Source organism: Chaetura pelagica, unplaced genomic scaffold (assembly GCF_000747805.2).
Source record: "Chaetura pelagica isolate M959 unplaced genomic scaffold, ChaPel_1.0 scaffold69, whole genome shotgun sequence".
In the NCBI taxonomy this organism is placed as follows: Eukaryota; Metazoa; Chordata; class Aves; order Apodiformes; family Apodidae; genus Chaetura; species Chaetura pelagica.
Genome location: NW_009970724.1, coordinates 7,985,801 through 7,999,927, shown reverse-complemented (window position 1 = coordinate 7,999,927; position 14,127 = coordinate 7,985,801). Strand labels below are relative to the sequence as shown.

At 35.7% G+C, this 14,127-nt stretch overlaps 1 protein-coding gene across 1 annotated transcript in view; it reads left to right on the top strand.

Annotated features, from left to right (window-relative positions):
- Positions 1-215: 215 nt before the first annotated feature.
- Positions 216-14,127, top strand: part of ZNF644 (zinc finger protein 644) — a 29,165-nt gene continuing 15,253 nt past the window's right edge. Inside the window, exons 1-3 of the mRNA XM_010006623.1 lie at positions 216-267; positions 11,435-11,540; positions 12,810-14,127. Coding sequence (XP_010004925.1) covers positions 12,841-14,127 — 1,287 coding nt within the window. The 5' untranslated portion in view covers positions 216-267; positions 11,435-11,540; positions 12,810-12,840. The remainder of the gene's footprint in view (positions 268-11,434; positions 11,541-12,809) is intronic.

The window sequence follows — 14,127 nt, the reverse complement described above, 5'->3', positions numbered from 1 at the left end:
GCCCATTTTTTGGAAGATGTTTTGTCTCCTCATACGCACAGGGTATATTATGTGGGTATTGCTAGCTGTACATTTACCTTGTAGGGCTCCACTGCTGTATGAAAATAAGACTTCTGCTTCTTTAGGTGCATGGATATTACTCTAAAACCTGACAATTAGGTTTTTTTTCTGTAATACAGTTTATTTGAGAAATGAGATCTTGTTTTATTTTGCAGGTTTGTTTTAATGTGGAAGTGGATCTGACAGCTTAATGCAAATCAAACAAAGGTGAGCTTCCTGGGTTTGTTTTTGGTTTGTTGTTTGTTTTGTTTGGGGTTTGTTTTTTTGTTTCAAATTTCCTGGACTCCATTAGCATATACTGATGAACACTCAGAAGAAGTGGCCAGTGAAAATTGTATTGAAATGTGTATCTTGATTTCTGTAATTTATGGACATAGAGTTATGTCTGTGATACCAAAACAGGAACAAAACACGCATACCCCTAATACTTAAGATTACTATGATAAGTATGCTTTTCTTCCATAACTGTTACAGTTAAAAAGCTGTCAAGGCATTCTGCTAGCTGTTGAGAGCCAAAATTTTGAGTACTTCAAATCTATTTTGTTGTCTGCGTATTTTCCACCTGGTTTCAAAGTACTGTAAGTGTACTTTGCATTGTCAAAGCAACATACTAAGCTTGTACTTACTATTTTAATAAGTAACTGGGAAATTTGACCAACTACCTGAATAGCATTTCAGATTTTTAATAATGGAATTAAGTTGGATTTTTTTCTACCCTTTCCTGTCCTTAGGAACCCTTTGGGGAGCTATTCAAAAGACAACATGTGGAGGTTTACTGCTGGTACTCATGAGCTGTGTAGAACTTAAATGTCCATTTGCAAAGTGTCTGTCTAGGAAAAATTTTCTGTAACTCCCCCTGTTATATTGAGAAAAAGAACCAGCTAAATCCAGATGCTGTTTCTCTTCAAGTTAATTGATGTTTTGCTTCAGGAATACTTTGAACTATAAAATTAATCTCTTCTCCATTATAACAAGGAGCAATTTGCTTTAATCTGTTTTAGCCTGAGTCTTTCAAGAGTATCTTTAGGTAAGGCCCTACAGTTTGGTAAATTCTCTGCTGTGGAGACAAGGCATGATGGACTTATGTATACATGCTTAAGTAACAAACAAAAGTTGGCTTCTCAGGTTTTCTGCTTGCTGTTTGGCTAATATGCCATCTCAGAATACAGCTGCTTGTGGTGACTTTGTGGTATTTTGAAGAGGTGAGAGGGAGAGCCTGTTGGCTCAGATTGTTCTTAATTTCAAATCTCCAATGAATATGTAGACTTAATGTAGCTTAAAAAATGTAGTATGTGCATTTAAAAATATAAATTAGTTGTTTTGTTTGTATCTTCTGCTCTGCTAAGCCTTTTCTAGAGGTACTGCTGTCATCTTTAAAATTCTGATTACAGCAAAACAGTTTGTGGAGAATTTTAAACAACTCTTTGTTCAGTGTTGTTCCTCTTTCTAATTTATTAACTGACTTAGGACTTCAATTATGAATTGTCTTCTGAATTATGAACGATTAAAAGTAAGCTATACTGCTGTGGTATGCGTAGACTTGCTCTCAGTGGATGTTTACTGCCTTAGCCTGACTTTGCAGGTTTCAAGAATGTGCTGCTTTGAAAGAAGGAATAAATACATCTCCGCTACAGGAAATACTTCTGTTTATCTGAGGATGGGTGTAAAACAAGAATTGTGGCTAGAAAAGGGACTTGAATTCACAATAAGATTTAGGTTCTTCCCTGTGCCTTCTAAAGCTTTCGGTACTTAATGCTTACGGTTTATGTTCTGTCTCTTAATAATTTATGTGTCATCTCATTAGTGGTTTAAATACAGAAAACTAATTGGGAAGTCTAATATACAAATAACTGTGTTTTTTAAGCATGAAATCTTCTCAGTGAAACTCCAGCTTTCATCTTAATGGTGGTTAGCTGTGTAAAATAGAAAAAAGCTGGTCTCTGGGGAGGAGGTCTGTGCCTTTGCATACAGAACAAGATGACAGAAAAATGGAAGAATACATTGAAACAGTGTAAAGATGTTTGATCAGTATTGTTATTGCTTGAAGCAGATCTTGAGGTTCTGACAGTCCTGTAAAAATTACAACTGAATAGTCAGTAAATCAATGAAAATATTATGCATTATCAGGGAACAAAAAAAAACCAGAAGAAAACAAAACTCGGATCCGGATATACAAATTTGTGGTGTACCATAGATGCATTTCATTGCAATGCGTGTTGCTTCTTGAGTACTAGTCTGGTCCTGTGACTGAAAAATGACAAAACAGAACTTGCGAGGGTTCAGAGAGGGTTAGGAATTATGACTGAAATATTTAATTTTGAAGAACAGCCTACATTTCCCAACTGTCTTGTCTTTTGTCTCCACTCATGAGTCTCATGGCTGCAGCATCTTGTGGACTTAAAAACAATGAACTTAACTCCCACAGCTCAGTGTGTTGAATTTATCTGTAACAATGTGTAGAGTGAGGTCAGATTTTAAGCATTTGAGGTATCAGGCAAGACCAGACTTGCTTACAGAAACTGTCTTGAATTTATTTAGTATTGCTTTATCTGAAAGAAGAGTATGTAATAAGTGAATAATAGCAAAATTCTGCCCAGGGTAAATTTGAGCATGTGGGATTTGTGTTTCTTTGACTCAGACAGGAATCTTGTAGAATTTTCATCTTGTTCATATTATCCTGGTAACATGAATTTCCTGCCATTAAGTCACTTACCATGATGACTTTTATTAAAAAAAAACAACATAACAATAAACCTTAACTAAACAAAACCCAGTTATTAGGAGAATGACCTCCTTCTCACTTGAAATTGAGTTTTTTCTCTTCTTCTGGTCACGTATAGAGTAACATAGCTTTGAGTCTTAAAAAAACTTGTCATGAATATGTTTGTCAGCGAGGACAAGTTGATAAAATTCTGCTATTTATCTGAAAAGGTACAAGATGTTTCTTTTTGCCTTACCTGGCACTGTTACCTGCACTTTTAGTAGGTTTTTAACCCTTGGTCACTGAAAGAATGAAGAGGATAATGTAAGGATGACGGTGTATCACTAATGTAATTCATTGCACTAAGGTTCTAAAACAAATTACTAAGAGCAGTCTTCATTTCAGGTAGTAGTTTTATAATTGGGAAAGACAGCATGCGAGACACTCTAAAAATGTATGGTGCTATTACAATATGTACAGCAAAAGGGTATCAGGCAAAAAAGGCAAAAAGCAGGAGAAATTGCTAGATGTGTTTCAGGTCATGCTGGATAAAAAGAACTACAACTTTTATTTACTAGAATAGGAATAAGGTCAGAATTTTTCCAAAGTTGAAAGGTGTGTCATGTCATTTTCAAAGGTGTGTCTCAATAAAATTGATTTAAACTGTTCTTAATGTCATCTTTTAAGAAAGCTGTACTGTAAATCCATTATGCAGCATGTTTTTGTCATGCAGGTTTTCAACTATGTTCTGTAGGACTTACACTTCAGGACTAGTTCATGAAGGTAACTAACAATATAGTTTAATGAACTTAAGAAATGTTCCTGTAAAAATAGTCAAATATACTGGTCTTCTAAAAGTCTTCCCAGTCTGGTTGTGATCTTTGCATAGTAACAAAAGTACATTAAATAGCTTATCCAAATCATAAGCTGGATATTTAAACCTTAAGAGGTTTTTTTCTTCAGTTACTGAATTCACCTTTCCCTTGAATTTAAGATTACCAAAAATAAGACTTCCATGGGCATGTAGTTGTAATCACTGGGGATTTGTATAGATCTGTGGAAGACAGTTAATCCTTAGAGTCTGTATGTTGTTATGTGTTGGATTTGTACTGGAATAATGGATTTTTTACCCATCTGCTCAAACAAAGTATCTGAACAAAACAACCACATTTCAGGAAGAAAATTTGTTTTAAATTGAAAGTCAGTTTTAGATTTGGATATGAAAATTCTGTAGCTTCTGCTTTGAATGTCTTCGTGTTAGTACACCACTGCTTACATTTGGTGGCCGGGGGAATGTTTTCAGTTCTGTGTGCTCTATAGGTGAGGAGTAATCAGATTTGCATACAGAATTTCACCACCACTTGGTGGCAGTACTTGGCTTCAAAAGGACTTGTTTCTTAGCAGATAAAGTGACTTTGATCCTGTAAAACTATAGGTTAAGGGAGGGTAGATTGTTTTAAAAATGTAAAAGTTAGTGATGTGTTTTAGAAATTAAAATACTTATTTAACCTACTGGAAGGATTTGCATTTATATGTCTCTGTGGAAAATCCAGCTATTTTGTCTAATATGTAATTTAAGAGTATTTCTTGTGTTAATAGTATTCTTGTAGGATGTATTTAGCATTTCCCAGCTAAATTATTTTGGCGATTGAGTAGTGTACTTCAGGTAATTTTAGAACAAATTTGCTTCATGATAGCATTCTCATAATGTTCTTTTGCAGTTAAATAGAGTACTTCCAAAGCTGCTTTTTTGTCTTCTGAAATGTGCTCTGCATTTTTACTTCTTTATTTGTTAATAGACGTTTTAGGAAAAGATTCCTCAGTGGATATTTCTGTCAACAAAGCTAGTAGAAGTTTGTGCCCTGATTCATGGTTGTTGCCTCTTGGTTGTACTGATTCAACAGTGCATGGGTCCCAGCCTTTTAAACTGGATAATGAAATTGTTGATGAAGTGTGAAAGGAGTGTGGTGGAGTGGAGGAAGGCAGGAGTTACATAAATTGGCTTTGCTGCAAGGAAAAGCATAATTCCAATGTATAGCACAGCAATTTGACAGCGTATGACTCTGTGTTGAAACTGCTTCCTTTTCTCTGCAAGCCAAAATCTTCTGCAGTGACAGCAAGTCTTTTCATTTTAGTACTTGTAGTAGGACACTCCATCTCTCAATATGTCTGCCTCAGTTTCCCCTCTACAATTGAATTGGTTTTGTCTCTTCAGTTTTGCAGGCCCAGGCCTGGAGTGTAAAGATTCCCATGAGAAAGGAAAGGGCTTAGTAAGCTCTTTGCTGCTAACAACCTTGAAAGGTATAAACAGAGGGCCAACTTGATGTTCATAAGAACACAGAGCGCAGCCTGGCCATAACTAGGCCTGAAATTGAGACAAAGTAAGAATAAACAGGTAAACAATACAGTTTGCTTGGTGAGGACAAGGCCTTTGTGTTTTTTCCACTGTTTTCCTTTTGTTCTCCAGTGAGATTTTGGAGGTACCACGTAAGTAGTTAAAATGACAGCAGTCAATCCACATTATTCTATAAAAGCCTGGTCCCGTCTTTAATCAGGAGACTCCCAGTACACTTTCCCTGAAGGTGTGCTGGACCTTCTCCTCTCCAGCAGGGATGCCTGCTGGAGAGATTAATTCCTGAGAATTAAGAACTACCCAGGGACACCCAGCATCCTATACTCTTAAAACCTAAACGTAAATAGTTACTGCCTAAACCTGGTATAAAACTTGATAATAAGTAAGATGTCAATATTTTAATGGTTGACCTTTGTTGTTTGATTTAACTAGTACATTTTGTTGTTGAGATATCTTTTGCTTTTGAATGTACTTCTGCCTCCTAATGGGTTAAGACTCCGGAACCATATACCATAAACCTCAATCAGTACATATACATCTCATATGTTATCCCATCCAGTTTGGGACAGTCTGTGTTTGTGCATTCTAAGGGTTAAAATGCCGACGTCATATGCAATAGACCTCTATATGTCTCCTCTGCCATCCAGTCCCATTCCGGACAGTATTATCCCCTATGTAAAGGCTGTACGGGTGATACTAGAGCCTAGAAGAATGCAGGTACTTTCCTAAATATGTGCTCTTTGTGAAATGTCACACTCACTGAAGCACAACCAACTGGTCTTATCAGCCACTTTGCTCACTCTGGTATCATGAACAGACTTGATGTGAGGGTCACTTCTGCCCTGCCATCCAGGTCATGAATGTAGATGTTGAACAGTGCTGGATCCAGTAGTGACCCCAGGATGGAGCACTAGTTACTGGCTACCAACTACAGTGTACTACTGATCACAACCATTAATTTTTTGGCAGTCCAATAAAAATACTGTCTTACAGCAAGGATGGGAGCAGGGCTTTTATTTACATACTGCAGCAAACAAAGCAATTGTTGGTACCATACTTGAGGTTTAAGAATACATTTAACTAAAAAACACAGGTAATGGTGATGAAAGATGAACCGTGTTTTCTGAAGACTTTTTTGAGACATTAAAGGGTTGCAAAATTGATACAAAGGAAAATAATTTACCCGTGCATGTAAAAGTGCATAGGGAAACAATTTTGGAGAGAAATAGTGTATATTATCACAGAGTGTTTGTTTTTCAAACTTTTCTGTCTCTTACTGGAATGCTGCTAGTCATTACCATTTACATCTGCATTCAGGAAAACTCAGTATTTGATTGTCATTCTCATTTTTAGTAGAAACTTACGGCACTGCTAATCAAACTAGACTGTACTACTGAAAATCCAAACAAGATAAAAGAGCTGTGGGAATATGAAGACTTAAGTACTTCGCTGTCATCTTAAGAACAGGGTTGTGGAGTGCTGGGAGGAGTTATGGAAACCTGTGGAGTTGCCAGACAATGTGTGACTGTTCTTAAGTAGCCAGGTTCAAAGTCTATTTTGTTTGGTTTGGTTTTTTGTTTGCTTGGGTTTTTTTGTACTGGATAGGCATCTTTTAGAAATACCCAATTCATATTGAAAAGTCTCTAACAATTAGACCATCTTAAGCTGCTGCATTTGCACTTACAACTAGAAGAGTATTTTTTAAAAGTATTGCCTCTGATTCTTGTGACACTTAAATGGTGTTGTCATTTATTGATTTCAGTATTGAATTTTAGCGTGATGCACCCCATTGTGACAAACTGGTTTATTTTCCCAAGCAAATCAATATTAGAGGAGTAAGATTAAGAGTGGTCGGTGGCAGTCATGGTATTCTCTTCTATGATTTCTGCTTTGTAAGATTGTTTTTCTTCAGTTGTGTGCAGTTTCCTTTCACATGCAAGAGTTTAAAATGGAACTCTTAAACATCTTAGACCAGAAATCAGTTTTCTGAAATTTTGACACCTTTAAGGAAAAGCTCTTTTCCTTACTACTTGAAACACAGCTTTGGAAGAAATTACTTCATTAGAAACAAAGCTTCAGGTAAATAACTTTCTGAAAATGTGTGCTTCAGGTTTGATGTTTTCAAGTATAGTGTGAACAGCTAGGGATTTGAATTGAACTAGTTTTCTGTGGAACTCCTCATACTTTTATATTTATATATATAGTTATATTAAAAAACATGTACTTGTATGTAAAGTAGGTATGGGATGGAAGCTTTCATAATGTTATGCGTATTAAACAAGCTGTCTCTTCACTACAGAAGTTAAAAGAAATACAATCCAGACATGTTTAAGTGAATTTGTGGGTTTCAGAGCGAAGTAAGGCAGTTCACAAATAGTGTCTGCTGTGTAGAAGGGGATGTATTTTAAACAACTTAATTTGCGAACACAAATAGAAGGTGGAGGAAGTCAGGGTGAGCCACTGACTCATCCTGTGTTTGTCAGGCTTAGTGGTTCTATTTCTGTCTGAAGGGTGGACCTGGATAGCTTTTTAAGACATTAAATGGAAAACAAGTAATAGGTATTATTCTAGTAATAAAATCACAAGGTATTGTGATTTTATTGGCCTTGGGTATTCATATTGCTTTGTAACATCCACAACTCGGGAGATGTGAACTGTGCCCCTTACTGTATGGAAGAGGCAAAAATACTGTGCAGCTATCCTCTAAATAACTTCATTTTAAAAATACATTTCTAGATCCTTTGTTAATCTGCACAAACCTTCATTTTCCAAAGCTTCTTAAATATTGCACTTTTGACGGAAGCTCTGTGCTTGACACTGGCTATGATTAAATTGTTAAAGGAATATACCGCATAATGGGGCAAAATGGAAGGAGATTGCTCTTCAGTCCTGTGCCATGACATATTTAAGCTCTCTGGTCTACTATTGCCTGGTAATCTGTGACTGATTCCATCATCTTTAATATAATCTGTCACTTGAGAGAGCTTTATTACAGTAATGCTTGTGGATAAATTTGTATGTTTTGTTTGTTTTATCTATTTACATAACAAAGTAATGATAAAAAATCTAAATGGAAACAGCAAACTTTTGAAACACCTTTCTTGTTTCTTTTTTGAATAATCCCTTGAGTGTCCTGTTTTTTCACATACCTACTTCAAGAACTTGACCTCCTTGGAGCTGCTTAATGTGGGACAGCTGAAAGGCACTATATTTCTTCAGTTACTTTAATTAAGCTAAGTAAATTCAATCTGTTTAGGATATGGCTTCTGAATTTTTCTGCTAATTAATAATAGCTCTGTGCTGTTAGCTCATTGGCTTATATTGAGGGATTTAATGAGAAACCTGATACCAAAACACATACAAGCACTTAATAATTTTCACAAACTCAGCCAAATTATTCCATCTTAATTTTTCAGCTCCAGTGTACTTTCAAATCTGTCATAAATCCTCGTAAAATAACATGGATTTTATAGAAGACACTGACAAATGGGTAACTACAACTGTTAGGAGGCAACAGCATAGTGCACTTAGTTCTGTAGTGTAAGCTTTAATGAACTAGCATTGCATGAAGGTATTACTCTTCATTTGGTTTGTGACCCTATTATATAGCAGAGTTGTCATTATGAAATAAAACCTTGGAAATGTCATAAACCTACTGGTAATAAATACAATTATGAATGCACATAGAACAATGGGATAAAGTACATTCCTATCAAAAAGAATTATTAATGAACAGAAAGTGGACAGCATTGATCTGATGACAGGAAGATTGCATCTGATCTGAATCACTGAGTGACCTAGGAAGCTTGCTCAGAGGAATTACCAAATAATTATGTTAATATGCAATTATCACCTCATTTCTTCTGTAGTAACCTCAAGATGTAGTGTAGTAAGGGTGTTATAGCAAGTGCTGATAGTTTGCAAAAATACTGATGTTCATGATTTTTGAGACAATAAGATTAGCTTAAGGCATTTAAATTACGATCTGTCAGCTTGGAGATAGATCTGACCTCACACTTTTTTAATGCTTAGACTATTGTGGCCACAGGCAGTCACTGCAGAGCTCATTATTATATTAAAACCTGATATTTTATGAAGAAACCAATATTAAAGTTATTTAAATTTAAAACTACTTTAATAGGGATGGAATGTGGCTTAATTGGCTAAGTAATTGGTTGGTTTATACTTTCCGAGATGAAATTATATCTGTATTGTAAATAGCATATGATGTAAACGACGAATAACACTGTTAACTGCAATACAGTCATTGTAGGCTTAGCTAAAATAATTGAATTTGCCTAACCTTTTAGATAAAGTGTATTTCAGGGGTGTGAGTCTGGGATTTTGTATGCTTGTGTAGCCTTCTTGAGCATTGACATTTTTACATCAACTAGTTATATTGTACTATGACTACATAGTGCTTGCCCTGGTAGAGGATATAACAAAGCACTGTTTGCAGCAAATTTAAACTTTTATCTCAATGTTTAGTTTTTCAAATACACTAAGTAAGGATTAGTTATGATAGATTTTGATGTAATTAATATTTTTTATTTCTCATGTGGTACAGAGAAGATAATTTTAAAACTGTGATGGAAATACGTGAAGAATCCTTGTTTACATCTTAGCTGTTTCTTTTTTCTTCTCCAGAGGGTTCAGATTAGGTAGTGTTTCAATTTGGGTGTTGCATTTCCTGAATGGTGTGAGTTAGATGATAAAATTTCCTAAAAAATGATGACATTATGTGGAATGTGTTCTTTTATATGTCTAGTTACACCTGTCATTGTTACTGCATAAATTTATACACATGCAGTAGATAATGTAAAGGAAGTATTGCATCTTGGCTCAATGTCATCTCAAGACTCTAGATTACTGTAATTTAAAAATATATTCTTACATATTTTCTTTATACCATGCTGTTAAAACTGCTAACTTACTTCTTGTTCTGCAATTAAAATAGTGAATTGTTACACCCTGATAGCTGGATAAAATGTGAAAATTGCCAGAAAATTATTAAAATGTAACAATGATATTATTGATACAGTAAGCATTTCAGGCTTGATGCAAAAACTAAAATCTGTAGGGACAGCTGTATTACCGTAGAAGACTTCTAATCAGATCCATTTGGAATAGTTCACAATCTCCAGAAATATACAATACAGAAAGGAGTTGTCTACAAGAAAATATTTCACAGTGTAGTATTTAGATATTACTCATGATAAGTCTGAAGAGAGTGTCAGATTAAGGTGATTGTGTGGTGCACTAGCCACCTTTTTAACTTAAGTTTGACCACTAATACAGGCCTTTGGTATGGTTTTGTATGTAGAGCAACATGGTTTTGTCTTCATCGTGTTAAACCTGTGAAAAGTTTATAGGAGCGATTCCGATAATGAGGACTGCAGTCTCCAAGCAAGCACAGTATTCTCAGTTTGCCTCCCCGCTGTTCAGGGGGTACGGATGAAGTTGCTTTAAATGGGAAGCGTCTGTTCTTCGTCTGAACTCCTCACACCAGAACAGATGGGTGGAACTTGGTACATGGAAGGTTTTACCTCAGAGGTGGTAACAGTGAAGCCACTCATTAACACTGAATTTACCACTTTGTTAGCAACATTGCTTCCTGTTGAGAGAAGCTAATACAGGCTCTCAATTTGTCTAAGTATACGTGTGTCTACTTCTGCAGTGATAAAATGAGGAAAACGCACATGTTTCAAACAAAATTGGCTTATTAGATTTCTTCTAAACGTTTTGTGAGCATGTTTATAGTCTGCTGCCTGATAGTATATGGAGCTTATAGTATTCAGTTGTAAATTTTTTGGAGTGGTTGTACATCCTTGGATGTTTCACTTCCTTTAATTGACTTTTGCGTTACTGATTCTTAGTGCATGTTTGCACTGCCCATTTCTAATCTACATACATGATGTAAAGACTCCTGCTGGGTGGTGCATTAACACCATTTTAGGGTGATAGCTTTGAATGTGATCTTATTGGAAGTCTTTACTATGGTGGAAAATGACCCATCTCAAAATAACGAAGAAATACAAAAATCCAAGAACTGGGAAATTGAGAAAATGAGGTGTCTAGCCAAACATTTGCATAAATGTATGTTCTAGATAAATGAAACAGTCAAATATTTCAAACATGCATTTATTATGCATCTGACATGAGTGTAGCTGTATTTCTAAATCGACTAGTTCATTGTTTTAATGGCTTATTTTTTCATAATTTTTGATTGAAAAAGTGATGGAAATGCTGGACTCATTTTTAGAGTGTGACGTATAATGGTAAGGGTGGTGTCACTTAACCAGATTGTTTCCTCTCTTCAGGAAAAAAGAATGTCAAGAGTGGCCTTCCTTGATTTCAGCGAAGGACCATTGCAGGGTGCCATGGATATTAGCAGTGAGTTATAACGTCTTAATTCAAAGAGTCTAGGTAATGACTTCTAACTGAGCTCTATTCAAAATGTTGATTAGTAACTGAAACTAAGTCTGTGATGACAGGAATCAAATCCCCCAAAAGATGGAAGCAAATAATACTCTTTAGAAGTAAAATATGTGATTTCTGTAAAATACAGCTAGATATTCTGGCTCCTAGATGGGTGTTCTAATGCTTTACACCCACTGTTTTCTGAGGACCTATGTAAGAGGTAAATGCTGGTAGACTTAAATTCACACTTCTGTTTATTACACAGTGATTTTCATGTGTAGACAGCTTGTTTGTGCTCACTGAGCATTGGGTAGATGATTTTGTGTATGAATGAAAGTTGCCTGTGGAAAGACGTAATTTGTGTGCACAAGGTGTTCCAGAGGGAATTAATGTGCAGTAGTTCCCTTATCTGGGTAGGTACTACTATTTCATGCTCTGGATTCAAGATGGTGATTTTCTCTCATAGGTCAATCCTAAGTAAATATTTCTTTCTAATAGTTGATTTTTTTCCACCTTTGGATAAGGTGCTATGTTATTTGCTTATAATTTAAAATGGCCTTAAATTGGGTCCTGCTTATGTTATATTTATTTTAAAGCAAGGAGAGTCCTTTTCAAAGAAGGGACTGAGAGCATTCTTAATTTCTTCCATGAGTTTGATCTTTTGCTATGTATCTTACCAGTAGTTAGATGTTCAAAATCAACTTAGTTGTGCTTTCTCTTTTATTACCAAAGTAAACACTTCTGCAGGCATCTGTGTGGCATCAGGTCAGTTGTAAACAAGTAACTTGAAGAAAGTGCTACCTTGAGATAGCTAAAGATTATTTTAGTTTCCTTGGTACTTAGAAAAGCCCCAAACACCTCACTGAAATGACTAGCAGATGTTTGGGTAGTCTTTACTCTGAACTTCTTTTACTTTTTGAAAACAACTGAAAGTAAGCTCTTTGTTTATGTTAATGTACACGTAGAACGTATTTGCACAGTTTTTTACAATCTCATTTTCCTCATTTTGTTTGTAGGTCTTGAGGCATTTTTTTAACTAGGATACCAGGCAGTGACTCATTTGCTGCATAACAGCAAAAAAATATTTATTTATTTTTTTTAATTTCATTAATTGATTGATCTCTCAAATATCCTAGATAAAAAGCACATTTTTAACAAGTTCAAAACATATTTTTAGATTACAATGTGAAAAAGGATGATCCTGAAGAGAACTAAATTAAAATTGCCAGTATTTATTTCTGTGATTCCCTGATTCTTTTCTTGTTTATTTTTTAGTATAAGTTCTCTTAATGGACAGACCAGCAATATGGATGATTTAGAGATAAATACTGAAGTCACTGGTGCTAAAGAAGAAGAAGAAATCCTATGTGATGATAACTTCATATCTGAGGAAGACAGTGGTATTCCTAAACCACAAGAGAGTGACACGTCATTTCAGAAGAACAGTACATTAACTCTGCCTGAAGAACTATCGCGGGACAGATCTGAAAAAGCCTTAAGTGGAGGCCAGAGTTCTCTGTTTATGCACACTGGTGCTCCTTCTGTTTCTAGTGAAAACTTTATCTTGTCTAGAGGAACTGCTGTTAATGGACCAGTTTCACACTCCACCTCAACTAAGACTTCCATTATGAATAAAGGCAGTGTTTCATTAACCACTGGACAGCCTGTAGGACATCACACAGATTCCTGCTCAACTTTGACAGTGGTTCATGATGTTCAGCTGCCTTCAAAGAGTACAACACAGAAATCAAATCAGCACCAAGTTTTATTTTTGTTACCTGATGTAGCACATGCTAAGAACCTGACTCATTCCATTAAAAATCTACCTACCTCTGCTTCGATTGGTTGTGATTCACAGAAATCAGTTGGAAATAGTGTAGATAGCACTTTAGTAGGCCAAGTAGAAGTTGGTGAGGATGACAAAAATTTACTAGTAAAAGATGATTGTGTCGATACATTAACAGGCATTTCCTCAGGTACAGGTGGTTTCAGATCGGGATGTGATCCCAACTGGGATCCACAAAAAGAGTTTATACAGTTTCTTATGACAAATGAAGAAACAATAGAGAAGTCTCCCATTCACTGTAAAGTAGGCTTAGAAAAAAAGCGGAAAAGGAAAATGGATGTTAGTAAAATAACTCGCTATACTGAAGACTGTTTTGGTGATACCAGTTGTATTCCTAGTAAATCAAAACTATTAGATGCCGACTTCTTAGAGCAGAATGAGGAGCTACAAATTGTAGAACCACAAAAATACTCATTGAGTAAAGTAAAGCCTGAATCCACAGATGAAGAGCTGGAAGCTGCTGATGCTATACAGCAGCTCATTTATAGTCCTGCTAGTAACTGTGCAGAAGACACTTCTCCTGTTCACACTAGCACTTTTCTTCCCAGTACTTTAAAAAATAAATGTGAACAGAATGATTCTGAATCGCCATCTACTTTCAGTACTGATGAACCATCGTTTTATCCCTGTACAAAGTGCAATGTGAATTTTAGGGAGAAGAAACATCTGCATAGGCATATGATGTATCATTTAGATGGGAACAGTCATTTCCGACATCTCAATGTCCCCAGGCCCTATGCGTGTAGG